Below are 27059 nucleotides of genomic sequence, written 5' to 3' on the forward strand. Positions count from 1 at the left end.
CGCGAGCGTCTCTTCGACCTGAGGCATCGCCGTATAACCGTGTTCTTTCCCCCCCATGATGTTACTGTACAGAGATGTTGTAGGGTTATGAACACGGAAATGTGCCGGACTCTGCCACGATCTCGACACCTCGGTGTGGAGATCTGGAAAGAACGGCAATCCCCGGGGCTGAGGTTGAGCTCGGGCAGGGAGAAAGCGCTCATCTAGTTTGCTTTTAACTCGCGCTTCAAGTCTTTCTTCTGGCCATTCGATCTTTAGTTTAGCCACTGCCCGAGTCAAAACCTCTAAAAGCTCCTCATATGCTGGAGATGCGGGTGGCGGGCCCTCATCTCCAGCACCGGCGCTCGCTATATCCATCTCCTCGGAGACAGATAAGCGAAGCTCCGGTGCCTCCACTCTGGGGAAGAAACCGCTACGCGTGCTTCCGCGGCCAGAGAAGAGGCAACAGATCTGGCAGGTGAGGGTCGAGATAGGGCAGAACCCGTCTCTAACCCCTCCACCAGATCCATTTGTGAACCCCAGGAACGAAGTCTACGCTGTGCCTCGGCAGCAGCGGGACCCGAGCCCTGGGGAACACTCACCGCGGCGTCCTCCTTTTTATCAAAGAACGCGCGGCGTGATCGGAGTACACGGAGCGTTAGCTTTTCACAATGCGCACAGACAGCTCCCTCGAGAGCTGCCTGTGCATGCTCCACTCCCATACAAGCAACACACATCATGTGTATCCCCGCCCGTGATGAAACGAGGGCAGGGAGGAGCACATTTAGTAAACTGCTGCTTGTCTTTCTCCGCCATAATCGTGTCTTTGCAATATATAATACTAATATATATATATATATATATATATATATATATATATATATGCTTGGTGACTAAAACACTCTTGTCCTCGGACGAAGAGATATTTTGTTTGCTGCAGATAATGACAGACAACACCAAATAAGACACACAACACAGAGCGCTTTGCTGAAGACGCAGAAGCTGGCGTTCTTTGTTCTCAGGGGTGCTTTATAGTTTCCTGGTCCGTGACGTCACCCGCTCTGACGTCCCGCTACACTATTGGTTTGATTTCACGAGTGCTTCAAGACGTAATCACGCAGAGGTGTTCCCAAAGCGACTACGCAGCGTCGATGTTCCCATGAAAGGGAACTACTACAATAGTATGTCAATGACATTGAATATGCTGGCTTGGCTTTGTTTTGTTGCAGACCATCAGTCTGATGCTGAAGTGTCGTTCAAACGTTTGTCTGAGTTTAATGATACTATAAAAACAAACAGAACAAAAGCATTGATACTAACCTGCAGAGGTATGTCAGGATCCATCTCAAAATTCGGAACCATTTTTGACCATGGCTCAAATTTTTTGCTCTCGGGATCAATGTAGTAATCGAATACGGTGCCTTGAGCCGGAAACTTCACGCTTTTGAACTCTGTTACCCACCACTTACTGAATTCCACCCTGTAATCCACGAGCTGCAGTGAAAGCACACAGAAATTACAGGCTGCCGTGTTAAAACACTCATCATTCATCGTGAACTCATGGAATTAAAGAAAATGGAGATCCACCTGGTCCTGGAACATGGTCCCTCCGAAGGCCCAGACAGCGGCGAAGACGAAGTAGAGCTCGTAGAGATCCTTATGGCTGTCTGGAGGAGTGTTTTCTGGGACGAGGAGACACTCCAGGAGGTAGCACAGCATTTGCACCAAACTCTGCTCAGGAACAGGGATGATCTTCTTAAATCTGGGAGCAGGACAGAAAGCAGCTCTGTGATCAGCAATTTTAACACAAGTTTGCCTCTATCTGCACTTCTGGCTTTAGAAAGGAATTCTGTCTCCAACACCAGAGGAAAAAAAGAACAAATTAAAAAGACTGACGACTTCAGTGACTGAATTGTTTGACAAACTTGTGCACCAGAATGAGGACTTTGCCTTCCAGAAGCCCAGGAGGAAAGTGTTTCATCTGTTTTAGATCTCTGCTTGACTGTTTCAGCACAGTAAACTGACATGGGCTGTTTTCACATGCTGCGTCGCATGTTTTCAAGTATGTGCTACTGACTGGGAAAAGTATGGCATGTTTGATCTGTGCTGTTTTCACAATCTCTGTGGTTACCCTGTGGGCTATTGTGAAAACGATGGGTAAAGTTATTACAGTTACTAAAACAAACACCATTAAAAAACATTTTCACTACTTATTTTATTTTAGCTAATTGCCAAGGCAACATTTCTAATTTTCAGTTAGTTTAACTTGATGTTCTAAAATAATAATAAAAACACTATATAGACATATTTATATAAAAAAATAATAATAAATGTTAATATTAAAAAAATGAATGAATACAAATGACAAAACCCCACAACAAAATTACTAAGACTTTCAAATGAAAATTAATATAGAAAAAATATTAATAAAAACTGTAATAGTACACTAAAATAACACAGGTACATAAAGCACATAAGAAGTTTAGCTCATGAATATTAATCAGTTCATGCTGCTGTTGCTATATCTTCATAGAATTCTCAGTTATGGAGCCTAATTAATATTATCGAGCTGAGTTCAACTCCAGGGAGGCTGAAAAGGAAAGACCAAATTCAAAACTGGTACGCCAGATGTAATCACTATGAACTGAAGTGAAGAAGACAGGAAAGTGACGTACCTTGACCTGAGAGTATCGAGGCATGATGGGAGGTACTTGTCAAACAGAATGGTCAGATTGGCCTTCTCCTGACTGGACTTCTCTCTGGTCAATCCAGCTTGGACACAGGTGGATTCCAGCCCAAGTCAGCAGGGTTGATGTACAGAATGCCTGTATGGAGGAATGAAACGTGATCATGGAGTTGTATTTATTGGCTCGCTGTGAAGCAGTGCTGGAGAAGCTACTTTGAATTATAAGTGGTTTGATTAGTTTGAATCACTAAACTCTACATTTATGCATTTCCACTATAATTACACTGAAATCTCAGTTAGTGACCACACTAAATAGCATTTGACAGCTGAATACGATCAAAAAAACAAAACCCATAATGGGCACGAAAACGACATATATTATTAAAAAAACAAACAAAAAAAATCAATAAAATATTTAAATATAATAAAATAAATAAAACATTTTAATATATAAACTATGTTTGTTTTATATTTAATTATTGTAATAAATATTCTTACTGAGGGACTCAAACACAACTATTAAAAATGGTTCAAACATTCACTGATGCTCCAGAAAGAAACATGATGCATTAAGAGCCGGGGGTGAAAACTTTTGAACAGGATAAAGATGTCCACATTTTTCTCTTTTTGTTGAAATATCATTTTTTTTATTTAGTACTGCCCTCCGGAAGGCGACAGAAGATACCTAACATTTTTCCCGGAAAACAAATTATGTACAATTTACCTTGATCTTCAAATTCAAAATGTTTTCAGCCCCCGTCTATTAATGCATCGTGTTTCCTTCTGGAGCATCAGTGAATGTTTGAACCTTTTTTAATAGTTGTGTTTGAGTACCTCAATTGTCCTCAGTGTGAAAAGATGGATCTCAGAATCATACAGTCACTGCTGGAAAGGGTTCAAATATGCAAAAAATCCTTGAAACTAAAGAATCTGCAGGACCTGGAAGACTTTTCTGAAGAACAGAGCTCAGTTTAAATGCTCAGAATAAACAAGAGACTCATGAACAACCATCACAAAACAAAAAAAAATCATCTAGGTAACCACACACAGTATTAAGAACCAAGGTTTCCCAAACGTTTGAACAGGGTCATTTTAATAAATTCAGCTATTTTTTGTCTTGTGGACTTTATGTAAACATCTTTTATGTAAAATATCTTACTCAGGACAGTACTAAATAAAGAATAACATGCATTTTGTATGATCCCTCTTATTTTGTTAAAATTATTCACATTTTCACAGATTCTGCAAGGGGTTCCCAAACTTTCGCATACCACTGTAAATTACAGTGAATCACTCTATGAAATTGAATTTGATTCCTAATGTTCCATATGACGGATGTTTGATTCAGTTGTGAAACACTATATTATATCAAACAACAATGAAACGTTTTGTCAAAAAAAAAAAAAAAAAAATGCTTATTGGAAAAGTGACACTGTTATGATATCAGCTGAGCTGAGAACAGAAACAAAACAAAACCTATCTCAGTGTTTTTATATGAATATTCAGCAGCAACTCTATATTAGTCTTCTGTTATCATGATTTAAGAACAGTCTGAAAGGTCCCCAAACTCCATCAAAAATGTTATATTTATCTCTTAGAATATAGGTTATTTTACATTGACATATATTTGGTACACAAAGCTTCTGCTTCTCTCCAGCACTGACCAGCTCTGGAGACCGTCGCTGGAGTGGCCGTGCGGAGGTGGCTGATCTCAAACACCAGCCTCATGGTTGGGTTCAGAGGAATCCGCTCATTACTGGCCAGAGTCAGCACCTACAGCATTAAACACACACACACAGATAAAGGTCATCTAAAGGTCAGGATCATTTTAATGTGTTCCGCCTGTATGTGGCTGAGTGTGGTCTCTTTCATAAAGATATCTGAATGCTACGTGCGAAAGCCGATATTGAGCTGGAGTTCTGGCAGTCTCAGCTTTACCTTGTTATCATCCATTACTGTGTTCAGTGACTCAATCCACATCGGATCGATATCGCCATCCAGGACAATCCACTTGGGCCCAGCGTGATTGATGTTGGCCAGCTCACGCATGATATTAGAAAACAGTCCTGCGGGCGAAAAGCACATGTTGAATCTCACATTTGGCCGTGACGGAAGCACTAGGAAAAACAACAGCAGCCCTCACCGTCTTTCCACTCGCGCGTGGCTGGATTGATAATACCGAACAGCTCGTCGTTGGTGACTGCTTTAGGGTTAAGATCAGCCCAGACGACCCTGTGCTTCATGATCTGATATGTCCTGTGGAGGGATTTAAGGATCTGGGACTTGCCGGTGCCGGCATTTCCCACCACAAACACGGAGTGACGGACAGCCAGCAGCTCCTCCAGCTGAACCACCTGAGAAGAAGAACAGAGCTAAATATGACACACACAGCATTGCTTTGCTTGATGCTTTTTAGCTATAAACCGCACACACGAGAGACAATCTAGCTTGGGTGGCTGAAACAGCTTTCACTATGTACATATAGAAAAAGTTATCCAGAGATTTTCAGCACCAGTGTGACTTCATACCAAACATTTCAAAACAAAAACAACAAAAAGTTCAAGAAATCTGTTCCCTGTGCTGTTCAATAGCACAGCAGCAGCAACTAAACTAAACTAAACTAGTGTGTAGAGTTCAAGTGTTCAGCTGTGCTCAGCTCAAGTACAGTTATAGGACAGGTCCTCCATCAAAGACGCTCTGCATTCCAGTGGGAGCGAGCAGTCTCAGTGCAGTTCTCAGTGCAGATTTTGTTTTAATAATGCATATGCAGAACACATCTCTGTTTCCTACAGTGAAATCTAAGCGCTACAATTAAAACATTGGTTTGTCTAAAGTGTGTGATTTCTGCACCACTAGCATCACCAAATAGAACTGCAGAAATTTAAAACATAAAACTCTCAACAGCTCCGCAACACAGCTACTGAATCTATAGCACCAAGTAGACAAACGATTCAGTATGTGCAGTATGATTCACTACAGCATGACTCTAATTGTTACGGTACACAGGAGGCAGACACAGATGTAACAGGTATTGGTAGTTTTATTGACCACAGTAGAGCAGGAGATAACAGACAGGTGAGTGAACTGGTTGTAGATGATATAGAACTGGTAGTTTGAGGTATAGTTACTGTCCTTTCCGTTGCAGGTAGAGATACGTTGGAGCTTGGAGATCGCTGGAGTAACTTGGAGCTGGCTGGAACACACCCACACAGCAGACGAGGCACACAGAGGGAAGGAGACACGCTGGAGACAGGTGAGTATACGAAGAGGAGTCCTTGAGGTAAACATTACAGGAAGTATATGCGAACGAGACCGGACATAGAGTGCTGTGTGCGTGTGTGCTTTATAGTGCTGTTGATGAGTGGGGTGATGAGGTGCAGGTGGTGGTGATCAGTACTCTGGAGATAGCGTGCGTTGTGATTGGGTGATGTTGGAACCTGACGTGTCTGTGACAGTACCCCCCCCTGCACGGCCTGCACCAGAGGGCCGAGGACCCCAACGCCGTGGTGGTCGTCCTCTTCCCTGCGGTGCCGGTTTCTCAGGTTGACTGTCGTGGAACGTCTGGAGTAAGCTGGGGTCCAGGATGTCGTTTCTTGGGACCCAGGAGCGTTCCTCGGGGCCGTATCCTTCCCAGTCCACTAAATATTCCAGCTGACCACCACGACGCCGGGAGTCCAAGATCTCATGAACCTCATACGCAGCTCCGTCCTCCAGGATGAGTGGAAGGGGGGTTCGGCGGGAGCCACGTCAGGTCCTGTGGGAAGAACAGAAGGGTGGTGAGCTTTCAGCAGTGACACGTGGAAAGTGGGGTGTATACGATATCCTTGTGGGAGTTGGAGTTGGTAGGTGACTGGGTTGACCTGCTTGACGATGGGGAATGGGCCAATGAACCTGGGACTCAGCTTTCTGCAGGGCAGACGCAGTCTGATATCCCGGGTGGACAGCCAAACCATCTGACCAGGCTGGAAGACCGGAGTGTTGGAGCGTCGAAGGTCGGCTGCCATCCTGCGTCTGCGCAGGGCTCGTTGCAGTTGATGGTGTGCTGAGTTCCAGACCCTCTCGCTCTCTCGGAACCAGTAATCCACTGCCGGAACGTTGGAGGAACAGTGGGGGTTGGTAGCAGAGTACGCACTGGAATGGTGTGAGTCCTGTAGTCGACTTCCGGAGAGAGTTTTGGGCGTACTCGGCCCAACCCAGGAACTGGTTCCAAGAGTCCTGGTGGTCATGACAAAAGGTACGGAGGAAGCGGACAATCTCCTGCACCTTCCTTTCCGTCTGCCCGTTCGACTGCGGGTGGTATCCGGAAGTCAGGCTGACGGCCACACCTAGGAGGGAGTAGAACGATCTCCATACTCTGGATATGAACTGGGGTCCTCGGTCAGAGACTATGTCTTCTGGTATTCTGAAATATCTGAAGACTTGGTTGAAGAGTATTTCGGCGGTCTCCATGGCAGTGGGTAATCCTGGGAGTGGAATCAGACGGCAAGACTTTGAGAAACGATCCACAACGACTAGGATGGTGGTATTTCCTTCTGAGACAGGGAGATCAGTGATGAAATCCACCCCTAGGTGTGACCATGGGCGATCTGGAACGGGCAGCGGAAGGAGTTTCCCAGCTGGCAGATGACGAGGACTTTTGGAGATGGCGCACTCCCGACAGCCCTGCACGTACCTTCTGACATCCGAAGCCATCCCTGGCTACCAGAAGCGTTCTTTTAGCAACGAGAGGGTTTCATTGACCCCCAGGTGACCAGTGCCAAGTGACGTGTGAGCTGAGTGAATGGTGGGAGTGCGTCGTGTCTGAGGGATGTACAGCAAGCCGGGTGGACAGCCCGGCGGAGGGTTCGTGGAGGCATTGGAGGAGGGGATGGTCTCTTCTGACCAGGTAATAGGACTCACGATGAGAGAGCTCGGAATGATAGGTTCAGGTTCTTCTGTCTTTTCCTCAGGAGCATGGAGACGAGAGAGAGTGTCCGCTTTAACGTTTTTGGTACCTGGACGGTAGGAGATGGTGTAATTGAATCGGGAGAAGAACATGGCCCAGCGAGCTTGTCTTGGATTCAGTCTCTTTGCTGACCGAAGATATTCGAGGTTCTTATGGTCTGTCAGCACTAGGAACGCATGCTTGGCTCCCTCCAGCCAATGCCTCCACTCTTCCAAGGCAAGCTTAACAGCAAGAAGTTCCCTGTCACCGATGGAGTAGTTGACTTCCGCCGGGCTGAGCTTGAGGGAGAAGGCGGCGCATGGATGGAGTCTACTTGGCGTCCCCTGCTGCTGCGACAACACCGCTCCCACTCCAGTGGTCGAGGTGTCCACTTCAACGACGAACTGTTTCTCTGGATCTGGATGGACGAGTAAGGGAGCGGTGGTGAAGGCTTCTTTAAGGTGGTTGAAGGCGTTGGTGGCTGCCGGGTTCCAGGACAGAGACTTGTGCTTATTACGGAGCAGGCTGGTAAGTGGATGGGTGATGGAACTGTAACCTTTGATGAACCGTCTGTAGAAGTTGGAGAATCCGAGAAAGTGCTGTAACTCTTTGATGGTGGTGGGTTCTGGCCAGTTGGTGATGGACTCCACCTTCCTCTCGTCCATCCGGATGCCACTGTGGTCTATGTTGTAACCAAGGAATGAGACGGAGAGTTGGTGGAAGGAGCACTTCTCTGCCTTGAGGAACAGGTTGTATTGTCGAAGACGGGTGAGGACCTCCGCAACGTGTTGGCGATGTTCGGCCTGGCTCCGGGAGTATATGAGTATGTCGTCGATGTACACTAGGACGAAGCGATGGAGAAACTCCCGGAGCACCTCATGTATGAAATCCTGGAATACGGAGGGGGCGTTGACCAGACCATACGGCATTACCAGGTATTCGTAGTGGCCAGTAGGGGTGATGAAGGCGGTCTTCCACTCGTCCCCCTCATGTATCCGGATGAGGTTGTACGCGCTGCGGAGGTCCAGCTTCGTAAACACAGTGGCACCACGGAGATGTTCCAGGGCCACTGGGACGAGAGGAAGGGGGTATCTAAACTTGACGGTTATCTTGTTGAGTGAGCGATAGTCGATGCATGGCCGCAAGCCTCCGTCCTTTTTAGCCACGAAGAAGAAGCTGGAAGCAGCAGGGGAAGTAGACGGCCTGATGTAACCTTGGGCGAGGGCTTCCTTGATGTAATCCTCCATGGCCTTCTCCTCCGGGATGGAAAGTGGGTATATCTTACCCTTTGGCACTGGTTCACCCGGAAGCAGGTCGATGGCACAGTCCCATGGCCGGTGTGGAGGCAGCTTGGAAGCCCGTTGCGGGCAGAAGACATCGCTGAAGGGGCCGTAACACTTGGGGATGTCGACGGAGCGTTGTTCGACTGGACTTTCGATGGACGTGGCGCAGAGAGAGAGGTCAGGCGAAGGAGATGGTGGAACAGGAAGTTCAGCCAGACAGCGAGAGAAGCATGTGTCGCCCCACTTCAGGATTTCGCCCGTTTTCCAGGAGATGGTTGGATTGTGCTGCTCCAACCAGGGGCGCCCTAGAACCACGTCAGCGGTGGAATCCTCCAGAACCAGCAGATGTATCTCCTCTTGATGTAGTAAACCAACTTGGAGTGTTACTGGTCCAGCCACAGTGCGGACGCGCTTACGACTCAGGCGTTTGCCGGTTATTGAGTTGATCTTGTAGATGGTCGGAGACGGAGAGGTCTTGAGACGTTCTTGGGACGGAGACGAAGTTGCCGGCTGACCCTGAGTCCAGGAGCGCGACCACTGAAAGGGAGACAGTAGCGGCAGTAAGATTGACGACAGTGGTGAGTGGTTTCATTTTATGAGTAGCAGGAATAATGGCACTCACCAGGGGTCGAGGTGGTCGTGTGGGGCATGCTGCAATCACATGCCCAGGACCTCCACAGTACAGACAGAGATGCAGGGTCAGCCGACGGCAGCGCTCTTCAGAGGATAGACGAGAGTTTTCCACTTCCATGGGTTCTTGGGCTGGTTCTGGAGTGCTGACGGGTTCAGATCGGCAGAGGAGCATGTTGGAGAGTGACTGGTCCTGGTGCTCTTGGATGCACGCTTGCATGCGAGTGGCGCAGCGAATGGAGAGCTGGATGAATTTTTCGAGGCCGATGGAATCCTCGCATGCAGCGAGATGCAGCCGTACCCGAGGTTCTAGTCCTTGACGATAAGTTGTTATCAGGGCTTGTTCATTCCATCCGCTGAGTGCTGCAAGCGTTCTGAAGTGCAAAGCATAATCGTAAATAGACATTGATCCTTGTTTCAAATTATAGAGTTTCTCACCAGCTGAAGAATCTGTGATCGGTTTCCCGAACACTTCCCGGAAGTGGGAAATAAACGCCGAGTAGGATTGGGTTACAGCGCCCCGCTGGGACCAGATGGAATCGGCCCATTTCAATGCTTTGCCGCTGAGCTGAGAAATGATGAATGCAATCTTGGATGTGTCACTCGGGTACAGGTGCGGCTGCATCTCCAGGACCAGTGTGCATTGCAGCAGGAATCCGCTGCAATCCTCCGCCGATCCTGAGAAGGGCGCCGGTTTGGCCATGGGACTGGCGTAAGGCGGTAGTGAAGGAGAACTGCTGGCATTAGCGGTGGTGTTCGCTGGTGCAGGTGAAGGGACAGTGACTGGAGATGGCGGTGGTGGATTGATGGTTAGTGTTCGCCGAAGCGCATCCACCAGTTCCTGAAATGGATCCGGCTGGCTCATACTGGGTCTGCGGTGTTGGTCCGGTCTTCTGTTACGGTACACAGGAGGCAGACACAGATGTAACAGGTATTGGTAGTTTTATTGACCACAGTAGAGCAGGAGATAACAGACAGGTGAGTGAACTGGTTGTAGATGATATAGAACTGGTAGTTTGAGGTATAGTTACTGTCCTTTCCGTTGCAGGTAGAGATACGTTGGAGCTTGGAGATCGCTGGAGTAACTTGGAGCTGGCTGGAACACACCCACACAGCAGACGAGGCACACAGAGGGAAGGAGACACGCTGGAGACAGGTGAGTATACGAAGAGGAGTCCTTGAGGTAAGCATTACAGGAAGTATATGCGAACGAGACCGGACATAGAGTGCTGTGTGCGTGTGTGGTTTATAGTGCTGTTGATGAGTGGGGTGATGAGGTGCAGGTGGCGGTGATCAGTACTCTGGAGATAGCGTGCGTTGTGATTGGGTGATGTTGGAACCTGACGTGTCTGTGACACTAATGAGTTTATAACGGTTAAGACTTACTACTGTAAATCAGTGACATTTCTGACTGGTTGTTTATATGACAACAATAAAGAATAGATACCATCTGCTTTTAAACAAAAACATGTTTTATTCTAGCTTTTTTTCCACCTTTTTGAGCATGAAAATTTGACAGTTTTAAACAGCTGTAATTCATGAATGCTTTAGAATACAGACCCACTTTTCACTATTATACAGTAGGTCTTGCAGAGGTGAACTTCAAAAAATGAAAGTGTAAAAAGTTATAGAAGTTTACTGTAATGCAAATGCACTGTACTAAACATTTATTTTATACAAAATATATATTTTACAAAATTATGTCTAAAATTGAGTCCTAAAAAGCCATATGTTTAGCCAAGCTCTGTTCCAAATGTGAAGTTAATATGACAAAAATTATGGTTCCTTGATTTTGTTCAGGTGACACACACTGCATTGATATTTTTTTTTATGCATTCCCGTCACAAATCAATACATTTAATTATGAATACGATATCACTTCTATCACAGTAACAGTGAATATGGAATCCAAATATAGAATCTATATATATTATGCTCTTTAGATATTGTTAATCATCGGCTATTGAAAACCCTATATGGATTGGCCAATAATCTTATGTTTAACTTTAGATTCATGATAACCCTGGTGAGGCGTTTACCATTATAGAAAAGCAAACCTGACAGACCTGACTGAAGTCTGCTGAGGCATTTCGGTCACAACACTTTACTTGAAGGGAAAAATTCCAGTGTGCATAAGACTGACATGACACCTTCATAATCTTGACATGACACATGTCATGAATATGAAGGAGGTTTTATGCATGTTTATGACAACTATCATTAAATGTCATTCGCTCAATTATGTCATTTTTAATGCAAAGATGACATTCGTTTGAGATGTCTTTGTTACGACAACTTGACATAAACCAATCATCATAACCTGTCAGTGTCTTTGTCATGACAACTTGACATTAGCAAAACATCATAACCTGTCATAAACATGACAATACGGCAGATTAATTATCAAACTTAAAAAAACAGACTTTATGGGTAACGATCTGAGATCATTTTGGTAACATTTCCAGTATAGCCCACCTATATGAACGATTAACAGGTCGACTTTTCCCTCAATCGAGATCTTAATTCGCTTATTATAGTTAATTGTTAGGTTTCCCATGGGAGGATTAAGAATGTAGAACAAGCTCTCAGAATCAGCATTAATATGTGCTTTATAAGTCTAATAAATGCAATGATTTCGCTATGAATGCTAATGTAATAAGCATCAGTTAAAAGACCCTAAAATAAAGGTTACCGTCATTGGATTACAGTGCCACTTTTTTACGAAACGCGACATTGTCAGTGGATTGGACCTTGTGTTGAGTGAAATCGTAAAAAAAAAAAAAAAAAAAAAAAAATTCTGAATGAAAAAGTGTCATGACACGTTATAAAATTATCTGTCAGAGCTATTCTGTCACTTAATGACATTTTACATGACGTAGTTCAAGTGTACGATCTGTACAGTGAGCGTCAAGCCATACTTCAGGTTATGACACTGTTATAATGGCCTCATGCCAGTGATGGGAATAACGGCGTTATAAACTACCCGGACGTTACTAACGCCGTTACTTTTTTCACTAACGAGTAATCAAATGCCATTACTTTTGTCGACGGTTACATTACGCCGTTACCGTTACTGACAAAGGGAATGCCGAGTTACTATAATTGAGCTCACTGAAGAGGCTGCATCCCGCCCAGTAGGTCTCATCGTCATGTGGAGCCATAGGACCTGCAACGTTTTTTTTCTCTGGTGTGTGCAGCGGTTAGTCATACACAAATATAATTTTAAACTGATAATAATGTATGCATGCGCTGTGTGTGTGTCTGTCAGAGCATGCGCGCGAAGCACGAGCTCAAACCAGAATACCCTTTTTGATGCTTGATCGAAAATATGTGAAATTAGTTTTTTTCTAGTCGACTAGTTGTTCATTTAAGCTATTGTTGACTAATCACATTGTGGGTCATTTAATTTGCTTAAATACTGGAGTGAATAAACCATAACAAGGAGCATTTACATAATATAGGCTATATAGCACTCAAGGGCACGCATAATTGCCATAAAGAACCGGCAAAAGTAATGATTATGAGTGTGACAAAAACAGCAAGGAGACATTTTAATTGTTTATTCATAAACGCAATGTTTTCTGAACCACGAGTCGGCTGCAAAGATGAACATTGACATTGCTGATCATCTGCTCGATATGGACGCGCCTAGAGAGATAATGCACATTTCACTCGGATTAGGCTACATAATCGAGTAGCCTCTTTCTTTTCGTTTTTAATTACTTCATTTTCGTTAAAGTAGATATTTCAAGCATTCTACAGATATTTCCGGTCTGACGAGGCAAGCAGCCTCTGAGTTTCGGTTCATTTAGCCTATAAGACGCGCTCCAGTTCACGCGCCAGTGATCGCGCCCGCGCCTCCACGTCATGATTTTATTGTCTGCTATATTTGCTTGTTATATATTAAATCCAAGCAATTGGTTGATGAAACATTGATTAAAATTAAGATACATTTTTTACAAAACGAAATTCACTTTAAAGAAAGGCTTTCTACAAAGCAAAACTTAATGAAATGGTCAAAATCATATCTGACCCACTCCATGACTCCCGACTCATTTGCGCATCTTACTCATGCTGTTCACTTTTCAGTAACCTGCATAAATGGATGTGTAAAACGAGCCATAGGACTATTTAAACATAAATGTGAAACTACGTTTTCTTTAATGGCTACCAACACAGTACAGAGAAATTTCATGTCGTGAGCAAGAACGGATCATGAGTCAGGAGTCGCATCAAGAATAATTTATTTATTGGGGGCATTCAATTTATTTGGCATATTTTTATTTTTATTTTTTTTAAAGTAACGCAATAGTTACTTTCAACCTGGTAATTAGTTACTTTTATAAGATGTAACTCAGTTACTGCTCAACCGTTACTATTTGTGAGACAACTCCTGTAACTATGCTAATTACTTTTTTAATGAAGGCCCAAATGTCTCGCCATTGGTGCAGCCCCTTTAAGTTTAAGCAAGCTAACCCATAAAGCCAAAGGATGTTCTAAGTTGTCATGACAAAGATTCACTGACAGGTTATGATGTATTGGTTTATGTCAAGTTGGGTCTGGCCGGACATCCAAACAATGTATCTTTGCATTAAAAATGACATATTGAGCGAATGACACTAATGACAGTGGCCTAAATCATCTAAAACCACCTTCGAATCATGCATGCGCATGTCTATTTGAAGGTGTCATGTCATCTTATCAAATTTCGCTGCTGAGCAAGATGGAACACTTAACCGCGTCCGTCTATCTTAGAGGATGTATAAGTATGCGGCACAATCGGTGTGCTCGCTGAACGCAGTGACTTTATTGTCAGCGTATCAAGCTGAGATATTGGAGGAGAGGGGGCGACAGCTTGACACAGGAGTACCGAACCCAGCACTCTGGGACAAAATATGTGTGGTGAACGATTTAATTCTCCGCTCTTCGCGTGGAGCGGTTCAGGGCTGTGGTCCCCGAGGAACGGAAGAAGAAGCGTGCGACCTGACATGAAAATGTTCCCCTTCACTTCTCTCCGCCTGCAAAGAGAAGGAAGGTTTCCAGCCCTGCGGTTCTAAGTTCGGTAAGGGCGGTTTCTGTATGTTCTACTCATGTTCAGAGAATAGAGGAAGATGTTCATCAGTGTCACCAAGCACTCACACGGTGTGTTCAAACACCCACTGCTTCAGGGGTATACATAATAAAGAATGCACATCGCAGCCAAGCCAATAGGGCGAAGCTCCCCAAACATAAAACACACAATAAATGTTTCACTATCGCAGCCAGGCAGACTGCCAAGGGCGATAGGTTGCAAAAAATCCAAAATAGAATGTGCCCCCCTAGTTTCACCACAGGAGGGAGCGCCTGCTTCTCCGGTGGGAGCCAACGCGGAGACTGTTATGACGTCATCAACATGCGCCCACGAGGGAGAAGTATACAGGTGGACTCTCTCGGCCCGCATACTCAATTGGTGCGCATGCACTGCTCACCCGTGGGTTTTAAACACAATTCTATGGGGATACAGAATTCAATTTGCCATGAAACCACCCAAATTCAATGGTATAATAGCCTCTGTGGCCAAGGGAGAGTCGGCTCATGTCTTGATGGCCGAGATCGACACTCTTTTAAACAAACAAGCGATCAAAGTGGTGCCAAAGGAGGTAAGCTGTCAAGGCTTTTATTCCCATTACTTTGTGATTCCAAAGAAAGGGAGCACGTCTCTGCGTCCTATATTAGACCTCTGTGTGTAAACAAGCACCTACGAAAGTATACATTCAAAATGTTGACACACAAAACGCTTTGTCGGTCCATCCGCCAGGGCGATTGGTTTGTGACGATCGATCTGTCAGAGGCATATTTTCACATAGACGTTTACCCGTCTCACAGGAAATATCTCAGGTTTGCATTCCGAGACACTGCTTACGAGTTTCAAACTATGCTGTTCGGTCTATCTTTAGCGCCGAGAACTTTTACCAAATGTGTGGAAGCAGCACTTTTTCCGTTGAGGAACAACGGAATAAGAATATTGTCTTAATAGACGATTATCTGATATGCTCCTCGTCAAAGGAGCAAGCGGCCAGGACGCAGACAGGGTGTTAATGCATCTCAGCAGCTTGGGATTCAGAATAAACATGAAAAAGAGCTGCTTAGAGCCCACGCAATGCACAGAATATCTGGGGCTCAGAATAAACTCTCTCTCTTATCGAGTCAATCTGACAGAGGGGAGAATCACGTCGTTCACTCAGTGCCTCTCCCATTTTCAAACGGGGAAAGTTGTCCCGTTCAGACTGTGCTTACAGATGCTGGGTTTAATGGCTTCAGTGATTTCGGTAGTACATTTGGGACTTCTCATGATGAGAGACTTTCAGCGCTGGGTCGCGCGTCTGTGTTCCCGGCGACATCTCAGTCGACCGGTGAGAATAACTCATACGTATGTCAGAGCGCTCAGACATTGAAAAAGCCCCGCGACTCTCAGAACGGGGATTCCCTTGGGGGCGGTGTCGTCGAGAGTTACTATGACGACGGATGCGTCATTAAAGGGCTGGGGAGCAACTCTGATGGGCAGAGCGGTGAACGGTGTGTGGCCTCCACAGCTCATTCACAAGCATATAAATTACCTGGAGTTGCTGGCAGTGTTTCTAGCACTGCAACATTTTCTGAGCTTCATCAGGGGCCAACATGTTTTAGTGAAAACAGACAATTCTACAGTGGTTGCATATATTAACCGGCAGGGAGGCACACGCTCTCTTCAGCTGCATCAGTTAGCGAAAAGGCTGATTGTGTGGTGCAACACAAGGCTTTTATCCATCAGAGCGACCCATGTTCCAGGGATATTGAACAGGGGAGCAGATTTATTGTCCAGAGGAAATCCTCTGTACGGGGAGTGGAAGCTTCATCCCCAGGTAGTGAAGCAGATATGGCAGAAGTACGGTCAGGCTGCCGTAGATCTCTTCGCCTCGCAGGATAGATCTTTGGGCCTGGCCCGTGAGAGGTGGAATTTGAGTGCAGCGGGTCTGCCCCCATCGGTCATACACACTATACAGAGTGCCAGAGCCTCTTCCACTCGCTCACTTTATAGTAATAAATGGCGAGTCTTTGAAGAATGGTGTAAGCGGAGTCATATTGTCCCTTTTCAGTGCTCAGTGAGGGACATATTATGTTTTCTCCAGGATCTGCGGGTCAGCACCCCTTAATAAGTCGTTTTATAAAAGGTGCACGCTGTAAGAGGCCAGTGGCCAGACAGATGGTCCCTTTGTGGGATTTGTCGTTGGTTTTAGAGGCCCTTTCTCAACACCCTTTTGAGCCATTAGAGGGCGTTGGGTTGAAGTTTCTCTCTCTTAAGACAGCACTGCTTGTAGCACTGGTGACTGCTAAGCGTGTGAGTGACTTACAGGCCCTGTCTATCAGCCCATCTTGTTTACAGTTTTCTCCAGGGTTTACAAAGGTTTCTTTTCGACCTAACCCTGCTTTTGTACCCAAAGTAGTGGACTCTGCTTATAGATGTCCAACTACAGAGCTTACAGCTTTTCACCCTCCTCCTTTCTCTTCTCCGGAGGAGGGGAGGTTGAATGCATTATGTCCAGTACGGGCGCTTCGTGTGTTGCTTGTTTACAGTTTTCTCCAGGGTTTACAAAGGTTTCTTTTCAACCTAACCCTGCTTTTGTACCCAAAGTAGTGGCTTCTTATAGTGTCCAACTACAGAGCTTACGCTTTTCACCCTCCTCCTTTCTCTTCTGCGGAGGAGGGGAGGTTGAGATTATGTCCAGTACGGGCACTTTGTGGTTTCAGAAGGAATGACCAGCTGTTTGTGTCTTGGGCTACTCCTCATAAAGGGTAACCTTTGTCGCGTCAGCGGCTGTCCCATTAGATTGCAGATGCTATATCTCTAGCATATAAATGCAGAGGATCTCAACCTCCTGAAGGCTTAAGGGCCCACTCCACTAGGGCAATGGCCACATCATGGGTCTTACTTAGTGGAGTTTCGGTTCAGGATATCTGTGCGGCGGCAAGTTGGGCTACGCCGCACACTTTTGTGCGGTTCTATAGACTAAATGTGTCAGAGCCATCTGTAGCACATGCGGTGCTAGGAGCCAGTGGCTTGGGACCCACATAATCGTTATGTATGGCATGTTGTGCAATCCGGGAGTGGTCTATATCTCCCATAGTGAAACAACGTGCGAAGTTAGAAAAAGAACGATGGGTTACTTAACGTAATCCCGGGTTCTTTGATAACAGAGTGAGGTGTTTCACCAACACTTCCCTCCTTGCACAGGAATGGGAAGAAATCTCTCTATAATGATCTCTATAGGGGTCGACCTGAGTGATATAGGTGGGGCGGAGCCTGATCTCAGATCGACCTGTCTGTCAAGGACAGACGTGGTGTCATTGGAGCTTCCGTAGTTGGTCACGCCCAAAGCGATATCCCATAGTGAAATACCTCACTCTGTTATCAAAGAACCCGGGATTACGTTAAGTAACCCATCGATGTCACTTGCTGGTGTGTTGAGCATCAGTAGTGTAATACATAGTTTATAATAGTTAGTACTTAAAATCAGCATAAATATAGTTATTCAAAAGCAAGACAGCACAAAATAAATAAATAAATTAAATAGTCAAATTTATTTATATAGGCTTTTACAATTGGTAATTGTTTAGCATTAATTTAGAAGCACAGAAAAAAGGGAAGTAAAAATATTCAAAAGCGTGGTAAAGTAACATATACATGGTGCTACATACAATGTCGGCTGACTCCCATGGAAAAAACCCCTAGGAGAAAAAAGCGTGCTAAATGGGAAAAAAGTCCTAAGAAAAAACTTGGAAGATATATATAATATATGTAAATGGATATGGAGACATAACTCAGTGTTCCTCCTCGGCTAAATTCAATTCGACCATCAGTTTTCACACTTTCGTGTGAAAAAAAGCATCAAAAATTAAATATTTATTGTGCACTTTAGTTAGATTCATTGAATAAAATGTGTGTTTTCACAAGTGTGCCGAAATCATTGATCTTGCGCTGCACTGACTGACAAGCTGCTATGAGGGTGCACGGTGCTCGCTTTCTGTGTATAATTCATTCACAATAAAATGTATTGTTTTTCATAAGATTTTGTGAATACTTTATACTTCACATTAACAAAATGTATTTTTAAACCTAGATATTTTATAATGTTTAATATTTAGTCAAAAACTAAACAAAAGTGAAAAACTATTAGAGGAAATGGCTGATATATGTGCAAATAAATGCTACTTTGCCACAACCTGCTGGTTATAGTGGTAATTATTGTCTTCTTTTTTTTTTTTTTCAAATAAGTGTTTTCTATCAAATGTTGGATTTCCTACATTTTGAAACATTTGGTTTTACAATGGGGACAATCTCAGAAGGATGGACAAATAATGTTTGTGGTCATCACATTAAAAAAAAAAATAATGCGTGTGCGTGTCTAATTCAGACACGGCATTTCTTAAACAGTACCAATAGCTTCTTCTTTATTGCAAGCAATAAAACTTGTTTATTGTCAAATTAGGTAAATGTGATAACTGCATTAAAATATGAATACCACATTAAAAAGTCAACCACTGATGGTTTTGTGTCGATGTACAGCGAGTACAGAATGAACAGCTAACAGAACAGCTAACACTGGAAATGCCCAAGCTGGCTTAACGACAACCAGGAAGTAACCGTGCATATAGTCAGTTGGCATGTGTCACCTGAACTTACCTTGAGCACAAAGTTGTCCTCGGCCTGCAGTTTGAGATCCAACACAGACTGCTTGACAAATTTCTCAAAGTCCATGTCCCTTTTGCGTGGCACATCAAGAGCAGGGAAAAGGTCCCCGATGAGGCCCATGAAGACAGGCATGTCATCGGTCACGATCTTTGGGACATTGAAGTCTCTCAGGGCTCTCATCAGCACCTGGTCCTCCGGTCTATGTGGATCTCCTCTCTTCAGGGAACCGGCCACTACTAGCACTGACTTAATGGCCCGCAGACCCCAGTCATAGTGATCCTGCGATGGTGAGACACGGGGAAAAAAAAAACTAAAGAGAGTCCAATCAACTGCAACCTATGCAGGCCAAACTTTGATTGTTCAACTTGTTCAGATATTTCACAGTTTGTACCTAAAAACAATTCATAAAGTAACCGCAGTATGATAGTGGGATTGACAGCATTTTTATTAGAAAACAATTGGATGTCTCATAAACATTCCTCAAAATGCTAGAAAAACTGCTCTCACTAAAGGCCTTGATCTCAAACAGAAAATTGTAATGGCATTGGAGCGATCATTTAAGACTATCAGCATAAAGACTTCTGAACCTGTTTGGAGAGCAACTCCTTGCAGAGCTGATAGAGAGTGATGAATTTTCTGGCCAAAAGTCGAGCCTCGATGAAACCCTCAGCCACCAACATGATCTCACAGATGAGCTCAAAGTCTGGCACCACCATCGCACATGGCCTACAGGACAGAAAAACCACAGAAACACAAAGAAAGAACAACATCGTGACTGTGAGCCTACAAACAAATCATACACGCAGATCAGGATACAAACTACTGGACACTTTGACTGCAGGCTGTTGTTTTAATTACCATTAATGTTGACACTAATAGGCCTACAGTTACACAGTTACTGATGGACAGAGCTTTTCTGATGTGATGTCTGAGGCGTTTTTGGTTTGTGGATCAGTCACCCTAAAAATTGATTATTTCAGACAGAATGGAAAAAAAAAAATTTCCACATGTATGTTTGTGCAAAAAAATAATAATAATAATAATAACATCATAAGTGAACCTCAAGGAACATATTAAAATTATTTTAAAAAATCTTTATAAATAAGAACTTTATAAATCACTATGGAGAAAACAAGTTGGAAAAAATATGCCACTAAAAAGTGAGAGATCGCGGTTACGCTCTATAACTCCACTATGCTTTGGCCTTTAATGTTCTTTAATGTAAGTATGTTACACAGTAGCCTACTATAGAAAAATATTTCAACATGGCTTATTACAGGCCTAAAATATATCATATAGTATGTGTGAAATATGTACTTTCAGTTCTTATCTATTTAATAACTGGCTCTTTCTGGTCTCTTAATGGGACTGATACCTGCTGATCCACAAAGCAAAAACACCTCAGGCATCACATCAGAAAAGCTCTGTCCATCAAAATCTGTAGGTGGCATCCAATCTCCTTATGAGCAGGATGCAGATGCTGGTGTTTAAAACAGCAGAATTCCAATTTAAAAGCAAACAGCACCTAATGAAATGCAAATCCTAAACGCACCTGAAGAGAGCCTTGAGATTTTCTGGCAGCTCGGTCCTGCCGGCATAGCCGGGGTTCATAGTGATGAAGATGCCCACCGAAGGGACCAGGTTTACATCCTCACCCATGAAGTTAAACCTCTTCTTCTTGTCTCGAATGGCATCTTGAATACTTTTGACCTGATGGATCATACATTGACAATATAAATGGCACAAAATGTGTATTACTTGCTCTTAAAAACCAATGAGAAAGTGAGAATCATGCAAAAGAGCACAAGAGAGAACTTATATTTCCTATGAAAATAAAATATCCAGAAACAGTGAAAAGTGATCAATCACAGTTATGCTCTATAACTCATTTAAACCATATAGTACACTGTACAAGAGGCATGTCTTGTTTAAATTGCCAAAACCTTTCCTTTCAATCTCTCCACTGACCTTGATCAAAATTAATCAATCAAAAATCGGATTACAGCGTCACACCGAACAGTCAACCTGTCAAGCAGGGTGTGTGGATCAGTTTAGTGTCAGCAAAACACGCTTCAGCACTGAAGACATAGAGTTCAGGCTAGAAGCAAATAAACACTGACATATAACATTATCTACTTTGCAAAGGCCTTACATGAACTCCAAATCCCACATTATATAGTGCCTTCATTCATTTTATATATTGTTCTATAAAAGAGCAGTGAAGCCAAGCATAGCCATGCATTAAGAGCAGCTGAAACAGCAGAGGAATGGAGCATTTGGGACATTTTTTTTTCTTCCATTGTATGGAGCAGAGCAGCTCAGAAATTCTGCTAAACACCTCATTTTGCGTTCCACAGAAGTGCATCAATACAGGTGTTAAGTCTGCTCTGTTAAGTCTTCGTTGTCAGTTAGGAACCTGGGTGTGCTCTTTGATATCAATCTTTCATTTGAAAGCCATGTTTCTAGCATCTGTAAAACTGCATTCTTTCATCTTAAAAATATATCTAAACTACGACATATGCTCTCATTGAAAAATGCAGAACAGTTAGTTCATGTGTTCATGACCTCAAGGCTAGATTACTGTAACGCTCTACTGGGTGGTTGTTCCACTCTCTTGATAAATAAACTACAGCTCGTACAAAATGCAGCAGCTAGAGTTCTTACTAGAACTAGGAAGTATGACCATATTAGCCCAGTTCTGTCAACACTGCATTGGCTTCCTGTTAAACATCGTATAGATTTTAAAATCTTGCTAATTACTTACAAAGCACTAAATGGTTTAGCTCCCCAGTACCTGAGTGAGCTCTTAATGCATTATAGTCCTTCACGTCCATTGCGATCTCAGAATTCAGGCCAGCTGATAATACCTAGAATATCAAAATCAACCGCAGGATTCTGGAACAATCTTCCTAGCATTGTTCGGGAAGCAGACACACTCTGTCAGTTTAAATCTAGACTAAAAACGCATCTCTTTAACCTAGCATACACATAACACATTATCAATTTATATTTTCAAATCCGTTAAAGGATTGTTAGGTTGCATAAATTAGGTCAGCCGGAACCGGGAACACTTCCTATAACACTAGATGTACTCGTTACATCAGAAGAAGAATGGCATCTACGCTAATATTAGTCTCGTTTATCCCAAGGTTTACTGTAGTCAACCGGAACGGGCCGTATCCAGGTAGTCGAGGACCTGCGCCTTGACATGACCACAACGCAGCCCTGAAGTATCCAAGGTTTACTGTAGTCAACAGTGGTACGTTCCTCAACAAACCGATACGGGCTGGATGGAACGTATACTTTGAATGTTGCGATCCCATCGGACTTATGATAGCTACCTGAATCGTAACAAAGCACTGTTCGCCAGAGGAGAACTGGCTCCCCGACTAAGCCTGGTTTCCCCCAAGGTTTTTTTCTCCATTTTAACACCTGTTTGCCACCTGATGTCACCTGTTAGAGTTTGGGTTCCTTGCCGCTGTTGCCTTTGGCTTGCTTAGTTAGGGACACTTGACATTTGATATTCAACAGTGCTTTGATCTGTCTGCATTGACACCATTTTCTTTAAGAGCTGCTGTGCAGCCAAAATTATATACCAGTTATCACTGTAAAGCTGCTTTGACACAATCTGCATTGTAAAAAGTGCTATATAAATAAAGGTGACTTGACTTGACTTGAAAACACTACAAAAGGAAAAGTAAATCATTTTTTAATCACAAGGGAGAATCACCTTTCAGTGTCCAGAGATTTCAGATGAGTCTTTCTAACTTTCAAAGGAAAAGTGTTCCATGAATTGGCCATTAAAACTTGTCGTACTGTATCACAACAAAATGTGTCTCGAGATAAACGATGAGTAGCTACACATCATGGCCATAATCATCATCATTAACATAATACCCATTGTGAGCAAATGACGTCTGCCAGCATAATGAAGATGATTCATTCAGCTACAGTACACACTGTCTTCAGCTTCCCTGCGTAAACTGTGAATTGCAAGGCATAAAATCTCAAGCAAACAGCATGACAGGGCAAAATGGTGTGACACTAAAGCCGGGGACACACCAATGGAAACATTCAAACAGAACACACATACCATTGTTTCCTTCGCTGGAGCCGATTTATATACTCACACAGAATTTGAACACCGCTGTAATGCAGACTGAACGCAACTGGCTCTGAGACGTGTTTGAGCGCGATCAGTGTATCAATTTACATTCATAATGCCTTACAATTGTTAGGTGTGTGCGCGGCTTAAGCAGCTGAGCGAATCATAATGGCAGAATTTCCTCGCATGGTGTTTTCACAATGCATTATATCTTTCTTTACAGCTGAAAACTTTCCCTGGTTCCATTTCAAGTTTTCTAAGCTGATAGACATAAATCTGGCCAGCAGCTCAAGAGCTGTTAGTTATTCACAACTGTGTCGTAACTCACTCACCTGCACTGCCACCACAGACAGCACCTCCACCGAGATCCTGTTGAACTCATCGAAGCAGCCCCAGGCTCCAGTTTGCGCCAGGCCTTTATAGATGTTGCCACATGACTAAAAGAGAGAGAGAGAAACCAGAGGCTTATAAGCGCATCACTGGAAAGCATCAATCACAACAAACTGAAGCATGTAAAGTTATGCAGGGCATCTTCTGTTTTCTAGAAATGAGCTCATGGTGAAATTCCAGCTTATAAACAAGAATATCAAATGCAAAACAGGCATTTTTTCTGGGAGAATGAGCAGCATTTGCAAAAACACATTCATATTCTAAACTCTCTCACTGTGTGCCTTCCGACCTAGGTAACCAGCACATGCGTCTTGTATTTGTCTCTGACCAGCGCAGGAGCAAAGTTACTTTTAAAAGTAATGTGTTCAATACTGCATTACTCCCTAAAAAAGTAATAAATTGCATTCCTTAGTTACTTTTTACTGATTATAATGTAGGTTACTTTTGCATTACTTTTCTCTCCTGGCTGAGTCTTGATCACTTCCAGGACTTGCAGGTGCATTTCACTGAGAAGTTTTGAGAAGTTTTTTTTGCATGTGTTTAATGCAGTAATGCATTCAACAATATAGCCTATTTATGCACCCTTAATTTTCTTTTAAAAACACATATAGAAGACTTTTATATTCATAGCACTTAGAATATTTCCTGAGCCCTAGAGCTACTGTTTGCCATACAAAAGATCTCTGAACATTACAGTTTATATTACCTACCATACAATTCTTTTCTTTTTTTTTTTGAAAATAATGTGCTTTGTTTCTTTTGTACTTTTTTCTATTTCTGCATGCATGAGTGTGCATGTCTGAGTTGCTAAGATATGGAGAAGAGAAGAGAGAATTCAGTAGTAAAAAAAAAAAAATGTTTAAGGCAAATTAATGAAACTGACAAGTAAAACTGATTACGTAATGCACGTTAACTGTGTACATGTGTAAAATAATGCATTACTCATTACATCAAAAAAGTAATCTGATTACGTAATCAGAGCCTTGTAATGAATTACTTTATTTCGTACATCAAAAAGTAATGTGATTACATAATGCACGTTACTTGTAATGTATTACTTGTTACATCAAAAAAGTAATCTCATTACGTAATGTCTTGTAATGGATTAATCCCAACACTGTCTCAAGACACAGATGGGATTGATTACAGGTGGAAGGAAGGCCGTCTCCTCTGCAATGGTGAACCGTGGTCACCTTAATGTTATGAAGCGACGAGAATACTTTTTGTGCGCCAAAAAAACAAACAAATTAACGACTTTATTCAACAACATCTAGTGATGAGCGATTTCAAAACACTGCTTCATGAAGCTTCGAAGCTTTATAAATCTTTTGTTTCTAATCTGTCTGTTTTGTGTCTGTTTCGTGATTTCAGTAAACGAGGCTTTCGTTACGTCATAAGTGTTTCAAAACATTTTGAAATTTCAATGGTTCGCGTGACTTTGGCAGTTTGATACACGCTCCGAACCAACTGATTCAAAACAAAAGATTCGTAAAGTTTCGAAGCTTCATGAAGCAGTGTTTTGAAATCGCCCTATCACTAGATATTGTTGAATAAAGTCGTTATTTTGAATTTTTGGCACACAAAATGATATTCTCTTCGCTTTATAACATTAAGGTTGAACCACTGTAGTCACATAAACTTTTAAATATGTCTTTAGTATACCTTTCTGGGCATTTCGAAAGTGTTAATTATCTTGCTGTCAATGGAGGCCTCACTGAGCCATTGGATTTTATCAAAAATATCTTAATTTAATAATTTGTGTTCTGAAGATAAACAAAGGTTTACGGGTGTGGAACGATATGAGGGTGAGTAATTAATGACAGAATTTTAATTTTTGGACGAACTAACCCTTTAAGCCCGGCCATCATAGCTTTACTAATCTGCTGGACCCCATGATGTGAGAAGTGTATTAGGAAAATCGCTCATAAGATGGATGACAGAATCAGGCGAAGGTGTTGAGCAATGAGACGGAGACAGAGATTCAACACAGAGAGTTCAGAGTTTGCTGTTCCGATGAAAACAACTGTTATTTTCATTCTCCCCATATTTTAATTCTCTTATGGATATGCCATAACTGTCTTTACCTGAAGTATACAGTTTCTCATGAGCAATAAAGAGCTGCCTCGGCACTGACAAACAATACAAGTTTTGTAAAATGAATTGTAGGTAACCCGAGGTAATGGTTTTGATTTCCAAGAAAATATTTCCAATGTTTTCACTGACCAACTTGAATGTATTTTGTAAATATAAAGAAATTTTGATTTTGATGACAGCAACACACTCCAAAAAAGTTGGGTCAGAGGTATGTTTAACACTGTGTCACATCAACTTTCCTTTTAATTTGACTTTTTAAATTGTTCGGGAACTGAGGATACTAATTGTTTCGAGTTTGCAAGTGAAATTTTTGCCCAATCTCGCCTGATACAAGACAGCTGCTCAACAGTCTGTTGGTCATCATTGTCTGATTCTCCTTTTCATGATGGGCCATACATTTTCAATTAGAGTAAGACCTGGACTGCAGGCAGGTCAGTCATGGACATCCACTCTACAGTGTAGAGTGTCTACGAAACCACTCTGATGCATCACATGCAGACCTGGCGTTGTCTTGCTTCCCAGGAAAGATGTCATCTTGATGACAGTTTATGTCTTTGTGCAATCCCAACATATGCCTCCACGTCAATGGTTCCTTCACAAATATGCAAGTCACCTATGCCGTTTGCACTGCTGCACCCCAATACCATGACAGATGTTTACTTTTGCAACTGTCACTGATGAAAGTCTGGACGGTCCCTTTCGTCTTTGGGACTGAGAACTCGATGACAGTTTTTTCCCAAAAACATGATGAAACGTGGACTCATCTGACCACAGCACACATTTTCACTGTCTTTTTTAGACCATCTGAGATGAGCTCGGGGCCAGGGAACTTGTCAGCATCTCTGCATTAAACTGATGTATAGCTTTCTCCTTGCGTAACAGAGATTCAAGTTGCATTTCTTGATGGCAGCGGCAGACTGTGTTAAGTGACAACGGTTTTCCAAAGTACTCCAGAGCACATGTGGCTATATCTAACACAATAGCATGACGGTTTCTCATGCAATGCCATCTGAAGGGTTCGAAGGTCACGCACATTTGAGACAGAAGTATACTGCCTGGCCGTACACAGACTGAGATTTCTCTGGAGACCCTGTATTTTTTTCACAATTTTTTCACAATTACGTATGGTACATGGGGAAAGACATAAATTCTTTGCAATCTTGCATTGAGAAAAGTGATTTTTGAATTGTTTGACAATTCTCTCATGAAATTTGGCACAAATTGGTGAGTTATGACCCATCTTTGCTTGCAAAGACTGA

The 27059-nt window shown here is 43.0% G+C and overlaps 2 protein-coding genes across 4 annotated transcripts in view; both read right to left on the minus strand.

The window, feature by feature from the left end:
* LOC125274624 (polymeric immunoglobulin receptor-like) overlaps positions 1 to 27059 on the minus strand; it is an 859185-nt gene that overhangs the window by 364434 nt on the left and 467692 nt on the right. The gene's annotated exons all lie outside the window — the stretch shown is intronic.
* LOC125274709 (dynein axonemal heavy chain 9) lies at positions 1305 to 23782 on the minus strand. Its single transcript, XM_048201129.1, has 10 exons — positions 23649 to 23782; positions 20764 to 20921; positions 19799 to 19937; positions 19203 to 19490; positions 4809 to 5019; positions 4604 to 4731; positions 4330 to 4438; positions 2655 to 2804; positions 1567 to 1741; positions 1305 to 1473 (listed from the first exon to the last, which is right to left on the minus strand). The coding sequence occupies exons 2-8, from the start codon at positions 20868 to 20870 to the stop codon at positions 2743 to 2745; spliced, it is 1044 nt and encodes a 347-aa protein (XP_048057086.1). The 5' UTR covers positions 20871 to 20921; positions 23649 to 23782; the 3' UTR covers positions 1305 to 1473; positions 1567 to 1741; positions 2655 to 2742.

Source organism: Megalobrama amblycephala, linkage group LG1, assembly GCF_018812025.1.
Source record: "Megalobrama amblycephala isolate DHTTF-2021 linkage group LG1, ASM1881202v1, whole genome shotgun sequence".
In the NCBI taxonomy this organism is placed as follows: Eukaryota; Metazoa; Chordata; class Actinopteri; order Cypriniformes; family Xenocyprididae; genus Megalobrama; species Megalobrama amblycephala.